The sequence below is a fragment of the Hylobates moloch genome, unplaced genomic scaffold, assembly GCF_009828535.3.
Source record: "Hylobates moloch isolate HMO894 unplaced genomic scaffold, HMol_V3 SCAFFOLD_15, whole genome shotgun sequence".
In the NCBI taxonomy this organism is placed as follows: domain Eukaryota; kingdom Metazoa; phylum Chordata; class Mammalia; order Primates; family Hylobatidae; genus Hylobates; species Hylobates moloch.
In genome coordinates this window covers 5,295,784-5,313,160 of record NW_026652290.1, presented here as the reverse complement: position 1 = coordinate 5,313,160, position 17,377 = coordinate 5,295,784, and the positions used below count along the sequence as shown (strand labels likewise).

At 54.5% G+C, this 17,377-nt stretch overlaps 1 protein-coding gene across 14 annotated transcripts; it reads left to right on the top strand.

The window, feature by feature from the left end:
- The first annotated feature begins 7,557 nt into the window (after positions 1-7,557).
- On the top strand, positions 7,558-16,167 carry LGALS3BP (galectin 3 binding protein). Of its 14 annotated transcripts, none has more exons than XM_058428210.1 (8): positions 7,558-7,675; positions 9,468-9,574; positions 10,067-10,182; positions 10,270-10,347; positions 11,327-11,518; positions 12,610-12,741; positions 14,204-14,456; positions 14,718-16,159. In XM_058428210.1, exons 4-8 carry the CDS (start codon positions 10,296-10,298, stop codon positions 15,844-15,846), a joined length of 1,758 nt encoding a protein of 585 aa, XP_058284193.1. In that variant the 5' UTR covers positions 7,558-7,675; positions 9,468-9,574; positions 10,067-10,182; positions 10,270-10,295; the 3' UTR covers positions 15,847-16,159. The 14 variants fall into 14 exon arrangements, with proteins under 14 accessions (XP_058284193.1, XP_058284196.1, XP_032034368.1 ...); XM_058428213.1 differs by having other exon boundaries at positions 7,558-7,700; positions 10,067-10,084; positions 10,273-10,347; XM_032178477.2 differs by having other exon boundaries at positions 7,558-7,700; positions 10,067-10,084.
- Positions 16,168-17,377: the final 1,210 nt, after the last annotated feature.

The following is a 17,377-nucleotide window of genomic DNA, read 5'->3' as shown; positions in this document are numbered from 1 at the left end:
ACCTCGGCAGGTAGCTACTGTGCTCACCTTATCTTATTTGAAGTGCCAATTTACTGAGCACCAGATAGATACACGATTGGCTGTTCCCCTGCCTGCTCCTCTTCTCTTGCAACCCTTGGAGGCAGCACTAGGACTGGACCCTCCCACTTCCCCCTCCAGCCTGCTTTTCCCTTTTAAATATGGAAGCCCTCAAAGTCACCTTTGGAGAAAGGCACAGACCACAGACTGTTTCAGTGATTCCGTGTTTCGTCACGTTTTGTTTTGCCTCCCTAGCCTTATCCTTGACCTTGGCACAATTAATTGGTTGAGAACGGTCTCAGATGCTTTTTGGTTTACATCCCCCTTATCTGTGGGGGATACATTCCAAGACCCGCAGTGGATGCCTGAAACCATAGATAATGTGGAATTTACTGTTCTACATTCATACCTGCAATAAAGCTTAATTCATAAATTAGGCACAGTAAGAGATTAACGGTAACATAGTACATAGAACAATTAGAACAATAGTCTGAAATAAGAGTTATGTGCATGTGGTCTCTCTCTAAATATCTTACTGTACTGTACTCGCCCTTGTGATGAAGAAGGGAAGGAGCAGGATGACACAATATTTCATCCCACTAGGAACAGTGTGCAATTTAAAACTTATTAATTATTTCTGCAATCTTCCATTTAATATTTTCAGTCCTCAGTTGACCGCGGGTAACTGAAACTGTGGTAAGCGAAACCGCAGATAAGCGGGGCCAGCGGTGGTGTTTCTGTGTAGCATTCATGTGGCTCCCTCCAATGTACTGATTACCTACGTACAGTACATTTACCAAACCCGGGAAACTGACATTGCTCTCATCACTTTTATTCCTCATCCTATTGGTGCAAAAGAAAAAAAAAGGAAGTTGTTCAGATTTGAAAAGAAGGACTAGAACTGTCTTTATTCGCCAGTGACAAGCTTGACTAGCTAGACAAGCCTAAGAAATCTTCAAAAAATAACCACGAGGCTAGGCACGGTGGCTCATGCCTGTAATCCCAGCACTTTGGGAGGCTGAGGCAGGAGAATCGCTTGAGCCCAGGAGTTCAGCAACATAGCAAGACCCTGTCTCTACAAAAAAATGTAAAGATTAGCTGGATGTGGTCGCACATGCCTGTGGTCCCAGCTACATGGGAGGCTGAAGTGGGAGGATCACTTGAGCCCAGTAGGCTGGGGTTGCAGTTAGCAGTATTTGTACCACTACACTCCAGCCTGCGTAAGAGAGCAAGACTCTGCCTCAAAAAAACCACAAAACTACACATACTAAATTTAACATATTAATATTTAATATATATTAATATGTTAAATTTAATACATTAATATTTAACATATTAATATATTCCACATACAAAATTTAACTTTATTATAACTGCAGTGAACAACTAGAAATTGAAAAATGTTTAAACATTGTCAATTACAGTAGCACCAAAAATCAGGAAATAGTTAGATATAAGTCTAACAAAAGATGTGTGACATCTACATCCTGAAACTACAAAACACTGATGAAAGAAATCAAAGACTCGGCCGGGCGCGGTGGCTCACGCTTGTAATCCCAGCACTTTGGGAGGCCAAGGCGGGCGGATCACGAGGTCAGGAGATCCAGACCACGGTGAAACCCCGTCTCTACTAAAAATACAAAAAAAAATTAGCTGAGCGTGGTGGCGGGCGCCTGTAGTCCCAGCTACTTGGAGAGGCTGAGGCAGGAGAATGGCGTGAACCCGGGAGGCGGAGCTTGCAGTGAGCCGAGATCGCGCCACTGCACTCCAGCCTGGGCGACAGAGCGAGACTCCGTCTCAAAAAAAAAAAAACAAAAAGAAATCAAAGACTCAAAAGAATGAAAACAGCATACATCTTCATGGGTCTACAGACTTGATTTTGAAAAAGAAAAGCAAAGTTGAAGGACTTATACTATCTGGCTTCAAGACTTAATATAATGCTGTAAGTAATCAAAACAGTGTAGTATTGCCATAAGAAAAACAGACACCGACGAGTGAGACAGAAGAGGGTCCAGAAATAGACCCTTATGGATGTGGCCCATTGACTTTTGACAAAAGAGCCAGGGTAATTCACCTGAAATCCAAAAGATTGTCTTCCCACCATGGTGCTGGGACAACCCTGTGAACCCCGAAAATTTGAGACAGGCCTCAGTTAATTTACTTTATTTAATTTAATTTAATTTAATTTATTTATTTGGGACAGAATCTCTCTCTGTCGCCAGGCTGGAGTGCAGTGGCGTGATCTTGTCTCACTGCAACCTCTGCCTCCCAGGTTTAAGTGATTCCCCTGCCTCAGCCTTCCTTGTAGCTGGGATTACAGGTGCGCACCACCACACCCAGCTAATTTTTTATATTTTTGGTAGAGATGGGGTTTTACCATGTTGGCCAGGTGGGTCTTGAACTCCTGACCTCAAGTGATCTGCCCTCCTCGGCCTCCCAAAGTGCTGGGATTACAGGCATGAGCCACCGCGCCCAGCCGGGCTCAGTTAATTTAGAGTTTATTTTGCCAAGGTTGAGGACATGGGCGCCCCTGACACAGCCTCAGGAGGGCCTGACAGTGTGTGCCCAAGGTGGTCAGGGCACAGCTTGGTTTTATACATTTTAGGGAGATATAAGACATCAATCAACACATGTAAAATGAACATTGGTTCAGTCTGGAAAGGCAGGACAACTCCAAGTGGGGAGGGGGCTTTCAGGTCACAGGTAGATGAGAGACAAATGGTAGCATTCTTTTTTTTTTTTTCTGACGGAGTCTCTCTCTGTCACCCAGGCTGGAGTGCAGTGGCGCAATCTTGGCTCACTGCAACCTCCGCCTGCTGTGTTCACACCATTCTCCTGCCTTGAAGTTGAAGTCATTTGTTCCCATAGAGAACAGAGTTGTGAAAGGAAAATATCTTGGGCCCCAAAATCACCAGCTAAAGGGGAAAGTCAAGCTGGGACTGATGAGGGTCATCCTGCCTCCTGTTCTATTCAGTCACCCTCTGCTCACTGGGGCACAGTGGCTCACGCCTGTAATCCCAGCACTTTGGGGGGCCGAGGCAAGTGGATCACGAGGTCAGGAGATCGAGACCATCCTGGCCAACATGGTGAAACCCCGTCTCTACTTAAAAAAATACAAAAAATTAGCCGGGTGTGGTGGCAGGCGCCTGTAGTCCCAGCTGCTCGGGAGGCTGAGGCAGGAGAATGGCGTGGACCTGGGAGGCGGAGCTTGCAGTGAGCCGAGATCACACCACTGCACTCTAGCCTGGGTAATGGAACGAGACTCTGTCTCAAAAAAAAAAAAAAAAAATGAAAAGCAAGCTTTTCATTAAAAAAAAGTGCAAATCATATATCTGTTACAGGAACAGAATATATATAAAGAACTTACACAACAAACAAGCCAGTTTTCAAATGTGCATAAGATTTGAACAGATTCTTTGCCAAAGAGGATGTGTGAATGACAGAGAAGCATAAAGATGCTCAACATCATTCGTCATTATTTTTATTTTATTTTATCTTTTTTTTTGAGACAGAGTTTCACTCTTGTTGCCCAGGCTGGAGTGCAATGGCACGATCTCGGCTCACTGCAACCTCTACCTCCCAGGTTCTAGCGATTCTCCTGCCTCAGCCTCCCAAGTAGGTGGGATTACAGGCATGGGCCACCACGCCCGGCTAATTTTTTTGTATTTTTTAGTAGAGATGGGGTTTCTCCATGTTGATCAGGCTGGTCTCAGACTCCTGACCTCAGGTGATCTGCCCACCTCGGCCTCCCAAAGTGCTGGGATTACAGGCGTGAGCCACAGCACCCGGCCTATCATTCGTCATTATAACCACAATGAAACTTCACTACATGCCCACCAGAATGGATGAAATTTAAAGACTGACAGTACCAAGTATTGGTGACGATTTAAAGCTGCTGGAACATGAAGAAATTACTAGCAAGAGGCCGGGCGCGGTGGCTCACGCTTGTAATCCCAGCACTTTGGGAGGCCGAGGCGGGCGGATCACAAGGTCAGGAGATCAAGACCACGGTGAAACCCCGTCTCTACCAAAACATACAAAAAATTAGCCGGGCGTGGTGGCAGGCGCCTGTAGTCCCAGCTACTCAGAGAGGCTGAGGCAGGAGAATGGCGTGAACCCGGGAGGCGGAGCTTGCAGTGAGCTGAGATTGCGCCACTGCACTCCAGCCTGGGCGAAAGAGCAAGACTCCGTCTCAAAAAAAAAAAAAAAAAAAAAAAAAAAAAAAAAAAACAGTTTCTTTTCTTTCCTTTTTTTTTTTTTTTTTTTTTTAGATGGCATCGTGCTCTGTCACCCAGGCTGGAGTACAGTGGCATGATCTCGGCTCACTGCAACCTCTGCCTCCTGGGTTCAAGCGATTCTCCTGCCTCAGCCTCCCGAATAGCTGGGATTACAGGCGCCTACCCCCACGTTTGGCTAATTTTTGTATTTTTTTGTAGAGATGGGGTTTCACCATCTTGACAAGGCTGGTCTTGAACTCCTGACCTCGTGATCTACGCACCTCGGCCTCCCGAAGTGCTGGGTAGTTTCTTAAAAATGTAAACATATATCTACCATACGACCCAGCAATCCTGATCCTAGGTATTTACACAAAATAAATACTTATGTTCACACAAAGACTTGTATCCAAATGTTTCCAGCAGCTTTATGCATAATAGTGGAAGATGGAATGACCCAGATGTCCATCAGTGCAAACGTGTATTAACAGTGGTGTTCTGTCCATACAGTGGGCTGCCACCCAGCAAAACCAGGAGCCAGTTACTGATTGTTGAGATAGCATGGATGGATCTCAGAAGCATTGTGGTAAGTAAAAGAAGCCACATGCAAAATATTAAATACTGTATGATTCCATTTAGAGGGAATTCTAGGGTCCAGGAGTGGTGCCTCACGCCTGTAATCCCAGTACTTTGGGAGGCAGAGGCAGGTGGATCACCTGAGTTCAGGAGTTCGAGACCAGCCTGGCCAATGTGGAGAAACCCCTTCTCTACTAAAAATATAAAAATTAGCTGGGCGTGGTGGTGGGCGCACCTGTAATCACAGCTACTCAGGAGGCTGAGGCAGGAGAATCGCTTGAACCTGAGAGGCGGAGATTACAGTGAGCCGAGATCGTGCCACTTGCACTCCAGCCTGGGCCATGGGGGGAAGACAAAATAGAAGGAATTCTAGGAAAGGCAACCAGCAGTGGCAGAAGCTGAGAGGTGGTTGCTGGGAAGGGGCTAGGGGGAGGGGTGGCTGCAGAGGGGCGTAAGATAATTCTTAGGGGTGATTAAAACGCCCTAGGTAATGATTGTTGTCATGATACCATTGCTACACATTTGCCAAAACTCTGCACGTAAATTATATGCCAACAAAGCCAATTTTTAAAAAGGAGAAGAGGATGGGTTTGAAACCCCAGTTCTTCCCCTACTTTAGCTGATTACGTTGCCTCGTTGAGCCTCTGTTTTCTCATCTGTAACAGGGAATATAAGAGCAGCTGCTTCCCATCATGGCTGGAAGTGTTAAATGCGTTCATTTGTGGCAAGGTTTACAATAATGCAAAATTCATATTAGCTATTATAGGGAGCGTTCCTCTATTTGTGGAGAGGTTTGGAGTAGAGGCACAAAAGATGATCTTACAGGCCAGTTAACCATTCTCATCTCTGAAACGCCCAGCACTTTCCCTACCATGTCTTGGGAGGGTTCCTGATGACAGCAGTTCTGTCCACACGAATCTGAGGCTTTCACCCAGCTGTCTTCTCAGAACTGAGCCGCTGCCCCTTCCCCTGCCTGTCCCCTGTCAGCGCTTCCCACCACCCCATGGTCATCGCACACCGGAAAGGCCTTGTGAGCCCCAGGGGAGCAGATATGGGTGCTCTGATTCCACGAGGAGGCCTCTGGGTCTTCTATTTTACCTGCCTGCATGGCTCAGGACTTTCCCGGGCTCCGGGGCTAAAGATTCGGCACCTGAGTTTTAAAACCTTTCCCAGCACTTCCCAGAGATGCCCTCCTGTCCTCTGCACTCCTGTCCTTCCCTGGCCACTTGGGCAGAAGTCATTAGCGCTGCTGAGAAGAGATGATGCTGGGGTTTCTGTGTACTGAGGCCCTTAATCCGGATGAGATTTTTTAAACCCCCCACAGCCTGCTATGCCAGTTCTATTTCCAGAAGATCCATCTGCCCCTGGATCTTCACGGTTCCTCTGGAGGGGATTAGGCAAACCGTGCAGCTGCCTAAAACCTCACACCTTGAGGGAAATAGTCATTGAATGTCTGACCTCTGGGCTGGCTGGCTCGGACTCCAAGCTGCTAGGGAACCAGGGCTTTCCACCCAGTGGGACTGCCTGGGGGCTTTTAAATGCCCCCGCCTGTCCCCCACTCCCAGAGATGGTGACTTCCTGGGTCTGGGCATTAGGAGTTTGTAAAACTCCCTGATGATTCTTCCATCCAGCCTAGGCTGAGAACCACTGGTCAGAGGCCTGGGCACATCTCAAGGCTCATCCAGAACCATGGGGTGCAAGTGACAGAAACAAGAGAGGCTGCTGATTGCCTCACTAAGCGGTGAAGCCCAGCCTTGACCACGGATTATGCCAGCTGGACCCAGGAGCTCAGGCCAGAGGATGCCTGCTTCCCTCTGCTCTGCCCCACCGGCCCCAGCAGCCTGGACCCACATCCTCTCAGTCAGAAGCCGGCTCTTACTGGCTGGCTGGGCTCACAGCCCCACCCTGAAACCAGCAGTGTGGCCCGGGGGCCCGCAGGGCTCAGACAGCCAGGCCTTGGGTGGTTGAAGGCCAAGAGCTGGGGTCCCTCTGGGAACCACACAGCCAGGAGTGGGAGGGGTGCTCCCCAAGGGACAGTTGAGGTGCTGGCTTTCGGTGGGAGGAAAGGGAATGGGTATGAGCTGGGCAGAGCCATTATGTCACCCAGAGAGGCTATGTCCCCCGCCCCGCTGAGGGGGAGACAGTAGGAGAGTGGCCACAGGTCCAGCAGTGGCGAGCACAGGGTCTGGGGTCAGGTGCTGGAGCGGGGTCCAGCTCCTCCACCGGCCAGCTGCATACCTGGTTCTCGGTGCCTCCCTCCCCTGAGGACAGGGGACAGTGCCATGCAACTTTGTGGGGCACAGGCCCTCTGTGTGGTCAGCATGCCAAGAGCACAGAGAGAGTGGATTTGCACATGAGCAGCCACCTGTGTGGTGTTCACCCAGCCAGCAACGTGCTAGACCCAGGAAAAGACTCAGAGTGCTCTGTCAGAGTCCACAGTCACACCACCAGGTGCAGACTGTCTGGGCCCAGAGCCTCTGCTTCTTCCCCTGCCATCCCCTAAACGCCAGCCCCTGACCAGCCTGGTGGCGTTTCCAGCTGAGTGTGGCTGTTAGTCCTCTTGCAGGCCTTGCTCCAGCCAGACTCCCGCCTTGGGCCTCTGCCAGCCCAGCACTGATACCCATGGGCAGAGCTGAGACAAAAGAGAGGGGCCCTGGGGAGTATCAGCAGCAGCCAATCCCGGAAGACGACTATGTCAGGTGGTTTCTGGAAATCGAAAGTAGACTCTTTTCTGAAGCATTTCCTGGGATCAGCCTGACCACGCTCCACACTGGGAGAGGTTTCTGGGTTGAAGGACCAGTCTGCAGAGGGCTCCTGTGGCTGGAAGCAAGAAGGCTCCCCACAGCCATCACAGCTGCCCCAGCCAGGTCAGCTCCTGCCTCTAGCTCTCAGGTAGGCACCTCTCTCTCTCTCTCTCTTTTTTTTTTTTTTTGAGACAGGGTCTCACTCTGTCCCCCAGGCTGGAGTACAGTGATGCGATGTCCACTCACTGCAGCCTCCGCCTCCTGGATTCAAACGATTCTCCTGCCTCAGCCTCCCAAGTAGCTGGGATTACAGGCGCGTGCCACCACGCCCAGCTAATTTTTGTATTTTTAGTAGAGACAGGATTTCGCCATGCTGGCCAGGCTGATCTCAAACTCCTGACCTCTGGTGATCCACCTGCCTTGGCCTCCCAAAGTGTGGGGATTACAGGTATGAACCACTGCGCCTGGCCAGGGCACCCCTCTCTCTACACAGGCAAGTGGGGGTCATGCCTCCCTGTTTGCACATAGGCCTGGAGCTGGGGATCCAGGGCTCCTGAGCCCAGCAACAATCACTGCTGCTCCCAGGCCCACAGGGCCTCTGTGTACGGTTGGGCAGATTGCTCACTGCACAAGGATACCAGCCAAAGGGCAAGTGGGTTAGAATTCAGCTTGGCCCTCTCTCAGGCCTGTGCATTTGGCCTAGGCCTGCACCCACTCCAAGGAAGAGCACCTTTTTTTCTGATTTGCACGAAGGGGCCAACACAGGCAGCCAGGTCTCAACTCCCCATATGAAGGAATCAGGCAAAAATAGCCGCTGCCACCCAAAGGGCAGCAATGCCCCCTGCCAGGTGCTTCGTTGCCCACTTTTTTTTTTTTCTTTTTTTGAGATGGAGTCTTGCTCTGTCACCCAGGCTGGAGTGCAGTGGCGCACTACAACCTCTGCCTGCCGTATTCAAGTGATTCTGTTGCCTCAGCCTCCTGAGTAGCTGGGACTACAGGTGCACACCACCATGCCCAGCTTATTTATTATTTTGTATTTTTAGTAGAGCTGGGGTTTCACCATGTTGGCCAGGCTGGTCTCGAGCTCCTGACCTTAAGTGATCCACCGCCCCAGCCTCCTAAAGTTCTGGGATTACAGGCGTGAGCCATTGCGCCTGGCTAGTTGGCCATTTTTCCAAGGCCCTGAGTTACTCTCTCAGGATGGACAAACCTGGTGGCTGCAGCAGAGTGAAGCGGCTGGGGGCAGAAGTGGAGAGGGTGTCCACCCATACCGGCGTGCCTGGGACTGAGGGGTTTCCCAGGACACAGGGAAACTTCAGTGCTAAAACCAGCACAGTCCCCAGCACACAGGACAGGCAGTCACACCCTGGCCCCTTTAGCCATCTACTGACATTGATGCAGGGAGGAGAGGTGGGCTCCCCCAAGCAGACCCCCTGCCTGTGGCTCACTGACTGTGGACGTGGAGCCCATTTGTCTCTCTGGGTGTCAGCTTATTCACTTGTAAGGTGAGGTGTAACTAAGGTGGTTCTCAGGGTCACAGTAAGGCCTCCAATGGTGCCTGGGGAGCCCCGACAGGGGGTGGCTGCACAGTGCCAGCGAGCGCGAGTCCCAGAGCAAAGCTGCTCACCAGCTCCCAGGGCGTGCACCCAGCTCCCAGGGCGTGCACCCAGCTCCCAGGGCTCTTGTTCATGCAGAAGCCCATGCAGAGGGGCTAGGGCGAGGCCAGCCATGACTGCACTTCTGACAAGCTCTGGGGATGCCATTGCAGCCGTCCACCAGGCCCAGACTCACAGCCGGTGCCCACAGCAGTGCCACCCAGAGGCCTGCCCCAGGCTTGCTGAACTGAGGGGACAGTGTCAGATGTCACAGGATTCTTACCTAGCCAGAGAAACCATAACTGTCTCTCCATTGGCAGGGTGTGGGGGAGGGAGGCGGACGAAGACAAAAGCGTGGAAATTACATGGAGGCAAGAACACCAGGCCAGAAGCTGGAGACCCCAACCTCCCCAGCCCCGGCCTGAGTGTAGGTGTCTTGGAGATACCAGCGTTTCCTCCCTGTTCTTCCCCAAGCCTGGCCCGCCCTGGGCTGCAGCCCTGACCCTTTTCACTTATCTTCCTCATCGGAACACCACGGAGCCCCGATATATCTCCCTCCACTTATCTCTGTCACCCCGGCCCGGATTCTGTGGCCTCTCCTGACGAGTCCCCTCCCATCCACTCTCCAGGCAGCCTCGTCTCTGCCTGCTGAGACCCTCTGGGACAGTCCCTGCAGGGGTCTGTTGCCTGAAGCTTAAGGCCCAGATCTTAACCAGGCTCACCCGGCCTCCCGACCTGGGCCTACACCCGTGGCCTCCTCCCTCTCCACCCTCCCCTCCCATGCCCGTGTAGCAGCCTTGCCCAGGGCCTGGACTTTTGAGATGAGCTCACTTCCCTCTAGTCACCAATTCTTGCTGTCCTTACTGCCAGGGGGTACCCCCAGCCCACCCCTTCATCTAGCCAAGTCTTATCCTTCCAGGACCACACTGCAGACCAGGTGAGGGGCCCTTGCGGGGGCATCCACAGCACCCGTCACACTTACCAGGATCACAGTGGGCTCTGCAGGAGAGAGACCTCGCCTGCCACACAGCCCAGGTTGGGCTGAAGGGTGAACGGGCAGGCCAGTCCCCGGGCCTCGGGCCATCTGGCTCCCGTGCCTCACCCCACCGCTTCTGTCTGCAGCAGGATCTGGGCATCCAGGCACGGCCATGGCCCCTCCGAGGCTCTTCTGGGTGTGGCTGCTGGTCGCAGGGACCCAAGGTGAGCTGAGCCCCTGGGAAATGCCCAAAGCAGAAGTATGGAAGGCTGCTGCGCCCTGGGGCTGTGCAGAGCGTCAAGGAGATGTTCTGCCCGGGGCCCGGGGCCCAGCGGTTGGCCGGGTCTTCTCTCCTGCTTGAAGCACCAGGTATCCCAAGTGATGGTGACTTGGAGGTTCCAGGGGCTCACCTGGGTTCAGGTGAGATGCAGGTTATGGAGAGGACACTAGGGAATCCTCCATTCTGTCCAGAGGGAACCAGAGGAGCTGATCAAACCAGCAGTCACAGGGGCCGTTGGGAGGTCAATGGCCTTGGATGCAGGTCAATCTTCCAGAGGTTCCTGGCTGCTTTTCCTCACATTCTTTACACTGGGAGCCCCTGGAGGCTCATGCTCATCCTGGGGGCCCCACGGAAGCCAGATGTGCCCCCGACTGGATTCAGGCACCCAGCTCCTGCCCGGCTCTGTCAGCTCCAGTAGGGGCTGGAGTGTTCATGGGCTGAGTCCCAGAAGGACATTGTGGGGTGGGAATCCCATTATCTGCCCTGGAAACATTCTGCCTGTGCTCCCAGGGGTCCCTAGGCTTGCTGCCCCCATAGGCCAGCACCCCCAAACTGCAGACACCCTCAGGAGGGGTCAGCACGGGGCCTCCATTCCCCTCCGATCCTTCCCTCGGGGTCTTGCCACCTCCACTCCCAGTGCTGGAGAACCCGGGGCTTCTCTGCCCCTGTTCTGTCTGTGGAGTGAAGGGCTGAGACCCCTAAAACAAGGAAAGGCAAGTTTAGCCTCCTTGCAGGGTTGCGAGTGGCTGTATGTATCTTCCATTCCTCCCTCATGGAGGTGCCCCTCATGGAGAGGCTGGGGGACCTTGAAGCCCTGAAAAACAAGCTCAGCAGGGGAGACCCACGACAGCATATGGGGCCTGGAGGTGTGGGCGGTGGGTGCTGTAGGCCCCGGCCTCGCCCTCGCTGGTCTCTGCCTGCAGGCGTGAACGATGGTGACATGCGGCTGGCCGATGGGGGCGCCACCAACCAGGGCCGCGTGGAGATCTTCTACAGAGGCCAGTGGGGCACTGTGTGTGACAACCTGTGGGACCTGACTGATGCCAGCGTCGTCTGCCGGGCCCTGGGCTTTGAGAACGCCACCCAGGCTCTGGGCAGAGCTGCCTTCGGGCAAGGTAGGGCCTGCTGTCCCCTTCCACCAAGGCTGAGACCCACAGCACAGCCAGCTCCCAGGAGGGGCAAATCCCCTAAGACGAGACAGTCAGGTTTCAAAGACATGCAAATTGGATTCCTATTAATTTAGCAAGAGCAAACACTTTTTTTTTTTTTGAGATGGAGTCTCGCTCTGTCACCCAGGCTGGAGTGCAGTGGCACGATCGTGGCTCACTGCAACCTCCGCCTCCTGAGTTCAGGTGATTCTCCTGCCTCAGCCTTCTGAGTAGCTGGGATTACAGGTACCTGCCACCATGCCTGGCTGATTTTTGTATTTTTTAGTAGAGATGGGGTTTCGCCATGTTGGCCAGGCTGGTCTTGAACTTCTGCTGTCAAGTGATCCGCCTGCCTCAGCCTCCCAAAGTGCTGGGATTACCACACCCCACCTAGGAGCAAACACTTTCAATGGCGCTGAAGCCCTGTGGATTGAGTTCCAATGGGACTGCTCCACCCACGCTTGGCCGGTGATGGTGGCGGGTGCTTGGGCAGGTTCAAGAGCTCAGCTGGGCTCGTCCCCTTCGGCCCAGAAACTCCACTCCAGGGAGTTTATCCTCTTGAAACAATTTCCCCTCAAAAGAAAAGTCTGTACGCAGGAAGATTTCCACTGACACAGCAGTTGCGATTCCGGAAAAAAAAAAGAAACAATCCACAAACTATTTAGCAGCAGGGATAGTCACACAATTACAGTATGTGAGCCTGATGTTGCAGGGATAGTCACCCAATTACAGTATGTGAACCCGATGTTGCAGGGGTGGTCACACAATTACAGTATGTGACCCTGATGTTGCAGGGATAGGCACGCAATTACTATACATGAATGTGATGTCGCTGAAGTAGACGGTTAAGCTTTATAAGCATGAAGGCTAAGTTTATGGCCTGACATTGCAATCACAAATCCAGCCCATGCTGGAATATCCACCGTGGTTCGCCGGTGAAGGACCTGTACGGAGAAGGACCCGCACGGCCAGGGCGGGGAACAAAGGGCTGAGTCGCGCTGTGGGACTTCTGGGTGCAGTCGTCACGCCCCCAGCCCTGCCGTCTGCTGTGTCCACAGGATCAGGCCCCATCATGCTGGACGAGGTCCAGTGCATGGGAACCGAGGCCTCGCTGGCCGACTGCGAGTCCCTGGGCTGGCTGAAGAGCAACTGCAGGCACGAGAGAGACGCCGGTGTGGTCTGCACCAACGGTGAGCGGGGGCGCACCTCCCTGCAGAGGCCCCAGTGTGCCCAGGGGTCCCGTGGCCCCTGCCCCTCCCAGCACCACCCCCCCACACACATGAAGCACACAAAGGTTCCTTCCACTACCGCCTGCCCACTCTGCATGGAGAGGCCCAGACGTCCCAGGAGCCCACCAGCTCCCAGTCCCACAGTCCTAGACTCCTCCCCAGCCCCTTCTGGAGAAACACTCAGAACCACCAAGTCTCCATGCGGAACCTGAGTGTGGGGCAGTGAGCCACAGTTTCAGTGAGCACGACACCTGGCTCCAGCCTGCCTGAAATGCCAGCGTCCGCTCGGAAACACACTTGACAGCACGCGACAGGCTCAAGCCCGTCCTGGTGGAGGGAGTCCCGGCTACTCGCAGCCTCAGCCTGCTTCCCCCAGCCCGGCCCAGTTTGGAGGGAACCCAGGCTGCTCTGCGGGTTGGAGCCCCTGGATCTGAGTTTCTTGTTTTTCTTTCGTGCCGAGATGGCCCTTCCTGGGCTTGCATGTGACAACCTGGGCGCTTCCTGCCCACTGCCCTTTGCCAGGAGCTGGAGGCCCCTGAGGCAGGAGGGGTCGAATCCCAGAGAGCCCCTGTGCCCACATGGGATGGACAAGTGGCTGGAGCTGAACCTGGACTCACAGTGGGGGAAGCCCAGGAGACGCCATGGGGCTGTCGGGGGCCAGGGAAGGCCGGGGGGAGCACGCAGGGCCGTGGGTGCAGGGCAAAAGCTCCTGGGGCAGGAGAGCTGTGGTAAGGCATGCAGGTGGGAGGGAGCTGGGGGTCCTGCGGTGGCTCAGGTTTTAGGAGGCCCAGGGCGAGCCCACCTGGTTGAAAGGTCACAGTTACTTCAAAACTGCTATATTTGTGGCAAAGAAAAACCTATGGGATTTCATTTTGAGTTAGGCTTTGAGAGGGGCTCAAAGAAGAAGAGAGGGTGTACCACACTGACCCCCGACCCAGGAGCCTCCCATGACTTCTGCAGGCCTTGTCCCCCACAGGAGGCTGCTCGAGGACCCCTGGAGTTCTAAAATGGGGTTGCCACAGGACCCTAACTTTTCAGGCCATCTAAGCAGGCAGTGGTTTTGGTGTCAGTGGTGATTTGTGACCGAGGGTGGGGAGTAGGGGCTCTGGAGTCAGTACCACCAAGTCTCCATGCGGAGCTGCTGCCTGAATCGGGGGAGCAGCACAGAGCAGAAGGCCTAAAGCGGGGGCCTGGACAGGCTTGGCCAGGTCCCAGCTGCTCTTGTTCCCCAGGGCTGGAAGGGGCGGGGCCTCAGGGCCCAGGGATCCGACCCTTCCGGTCTCTTGTCCCTCATCTTCCCAGGAGTCTTCCAGAGTGGATGAGGCAGCCATGAATCCCCCACTTTCAGATGAAGATGCTGACCCCAGAGAGTGGCAGCGCCCCGGCTCCTAACGCAGCCCACTTCCCTCCCGCCCCTTCTTAGAAACCAGGAGCACCCACACCCTGGACCTCTCCAGAGAGCTCTCGGAGGCCCTCGGCCAGATCTTTGACAGCCAGCAGGGCTGCGACCTGTCCATCAGCGTGAGTGTGCAGGGCGAGGACGCCCTGGGCTTCTGTGGCCACACGGTCATCCTGACTGCCAACCTGGAGGCCCAGGCCCTGTGGAAGGAGCCGGGCAGCAATGTCACCATGAGTGTGGATGCTGAGTGTGTGCCCATGGTCAGGGACTTTCTCAGGTGAGCCGTCTCATCCTCAGGCTCTGGGGCCACCAGGGGCTTTGTCCTCCTCACCTCTTCGAAAGCACACCCACACACACACACACCTGCACACACTCATGCATGCACATGTGCACAGTCACACGTGCACTCACGCAGTTGCACACACACGCATGCTCACTCCCACGTTGTGCGCACTTCGATGGCTGTGTTGGACAGGCGGGCCCAGGGCTCCCCTGCTGTCCTGTGGGGCCGGCACCCACTCTCCCTCTTTCTCCCCAGGTACTTCTACTCCCGAAGGATCGACATCGCCCTGGCGTCGGTCAAGTGCTTCCACAAGCTGGCCTCTGCCTATGGGGCCAGGCAGCTGCAGGGCTACTGCGCGAGCCTCTTTGCCATCCTCCTCCCCCAGGACCCCTCATTCCAGACGCCCCTGGACCTGTATGCCTATGCAGTGGCCACAGGGGACGCCCTGCTGGAGAAGCTCTGCCTGCAGTTCCTGGCCTGGAACTTTGAGGCCTTGACACAGGCTGAGGCCTGGCCCAGCGTCCCCACAGAACTGCTCCAACTGCTGCTGCCCAGGAGCGACCTGGCGCTGCCCAGCGAGCTGGCCCTATTGAAGGCCGTGGACACCTGGAGCTGGGGGGAGCGCGCCTCCCATGAGGAGGTGGAGGGCTTGGTGGAGAAGATCCGCTTCCCCATGATGCTCCCTGAGGAGCTCTTTGAGTTGCGGTTCAACCTGTCCCTGTACTGGGTCCACGAGGCTCTGTTCCAGAAGAAGACTCTGCAGGCCCTGGAATTCCACACTGTGCCCTTCCAGCTGCTGGCCCGGTACAAAGGCCTGAACCTCACCGAGGATGCCTACAAGCCCCGGATTTACACCTCACCCACCTGGAGTGCCTCTGTGACAGACAGTTCCTGGAGTGCATGGAAGTCACAACTGGTCTATCAGTCCAGACGGGGGCCTGTGGTCAAATATTCTTCTGATTACTTCCAAGCCCCCTCCGACTACAGATACTACCCCTACCAGTCCTTCCAGACTCCACAACACCCCAGCTTCCTCTTCCAGGACAAGAGGGTGTCCTGGTCCCTGGTCTACCTCCCCACCATCCAGAGCTGCTGGAACTACGGCTTCTCCTGCTCCTCGGATGAGCTCCCCGTCCTGGGCCTCACCAAGTCTGGCGGCTCAGATCACACCATCGCCTACGAAAACAAAGCCCTGATGCTCTGCAAAGGGCTCTTTGTGGCAGACGTCACCGATTTCGAGGGCTGGAAGGCTGCGATTCCCAGTGCCCTGGACACCAACAGCTCCAAGAGCACCTCCTCCTTCCCCTGCCCGGCAGGGCACTTCAGTGGCTTCCGCACGGTCATCCGCCCCTTCTACCTGACCAACTCTTCAGGTGTGGACTAGACGGCCTGGCCCAAGGGTGGTGAGAACCGGAGAACCCCAGGACGCCCTCACTGCAGGCTCCCCTCCTTGGCTTCCTTCCTCTCTGCAACGACCTTCAAAAGCCGGCCACCAGGTGTCGCCCTACTCCCCTGAGCTCTCAGCTTCAAGAAATTACTGGAAGGCTTCCACTAGTGTCCACCAGGAGTTCTCCCACCGCCTCACCAGTTTCCAGGTGGTAAGCACCAGGACGCCCTCGAGGTTGCTCTGGGGTGCCCCCACAGCCCCTGGTCAGTCTGCCCTTGTCACTGGTCTGAGGTCATTAAAATTACATTGTGGTTCCTACATTTGTTTGTACAGAAAGTGTTGTTGGGTCCATACCGAGTTTAGACATCAGGTGTGCCAGGCTCTGGGGGACACGTCATGAGGCAGAGTCCCTGTCCTTGTGAAGCTACAGGCTAGCAGGGAAGACAGGGAACAGGAAGCACACCTCCCAGCCCAGAGCAATGACACAGTGGGACACGAGCAGGAGGGTGCGTGCCACCGCATGCGTGCACATGGGTGTGTGATTGCATGTACATAGGCGTGTGTGTGCTCATGAAAGTCTGGCTGTGACGGGCGCCCTCGCCCCTTATCTGGGTGCGTGTGCTTTTTAAATTTTATTTATTTATTTATTTAAATACAATTTTTTAATTTTATTTATTTATTTTGAGACAGAAACTTGTTCTGTCGCCCAGGCTGGAGCATAGTGGTGCGATCTTGGCTCACTGCAACCTCCACCTCCCGGTTTCAAGCGCTTCTCCCGCCTCAGCCTCCTGAGGGTAGCTGGGACTACAGGCACCCGCCATCATGCCTGGCTAACTTTTGTATTTTTGTAGAGACAGGGTTTCACCATGTGGGCCAGGCTGGTCTTGAACTCTTGACCTCAGGTGATCCGCCCGTCTCGGCCTCCCAAAGTGTGGGATTACAGGCGTGAGCCACCGCGCCTGGCCTATAGGTGGGTGTGCTTTTGCGAGCACTACGTCCTGCTCACATCCCACGGGAAGGAGAGGGTGCTGAGACGGGAAGGAGAGGGTGCTGAGACGGGAAGGAGAGGGTGCTGAGGCGGCAAGGTCAGGGCTGCACCTCCGGCGGGGCGATCGGGTCTCTGGAAGACAGGACCAGGCTGGGTCGTGGGGAGCAGCAGACAGCAGACTGTGGAAGCTGGGAGGAAGAAGAACGAACAGCAGGAGTCAGGAAACTTCGCTCTGGAAATCCTGGTCCACAGGGACAGGGGACAGAGATTCTCGTGTCAGCCTTGTAAGAGTGAAAAATTGGAAACAGCATCAATACCCACCAACAGGTGCTTGACTACAAATAAAAGACACCTCCCGGCCGGGCGCGGTGGCTCACTCCTGTAATCCCAGCACTTTGGGAGGCCGAGATGGGCGGATCACGAGGTCAGGAGATCAAGACCATCCTGGCTAACACGGTGAAACCCCGTCTCTATTAAAAATATAAAAAATTAGCCGGGCGCAGTGGCGGGCGCCTGTAGTCCCAGCTACTTGGGAGGCTG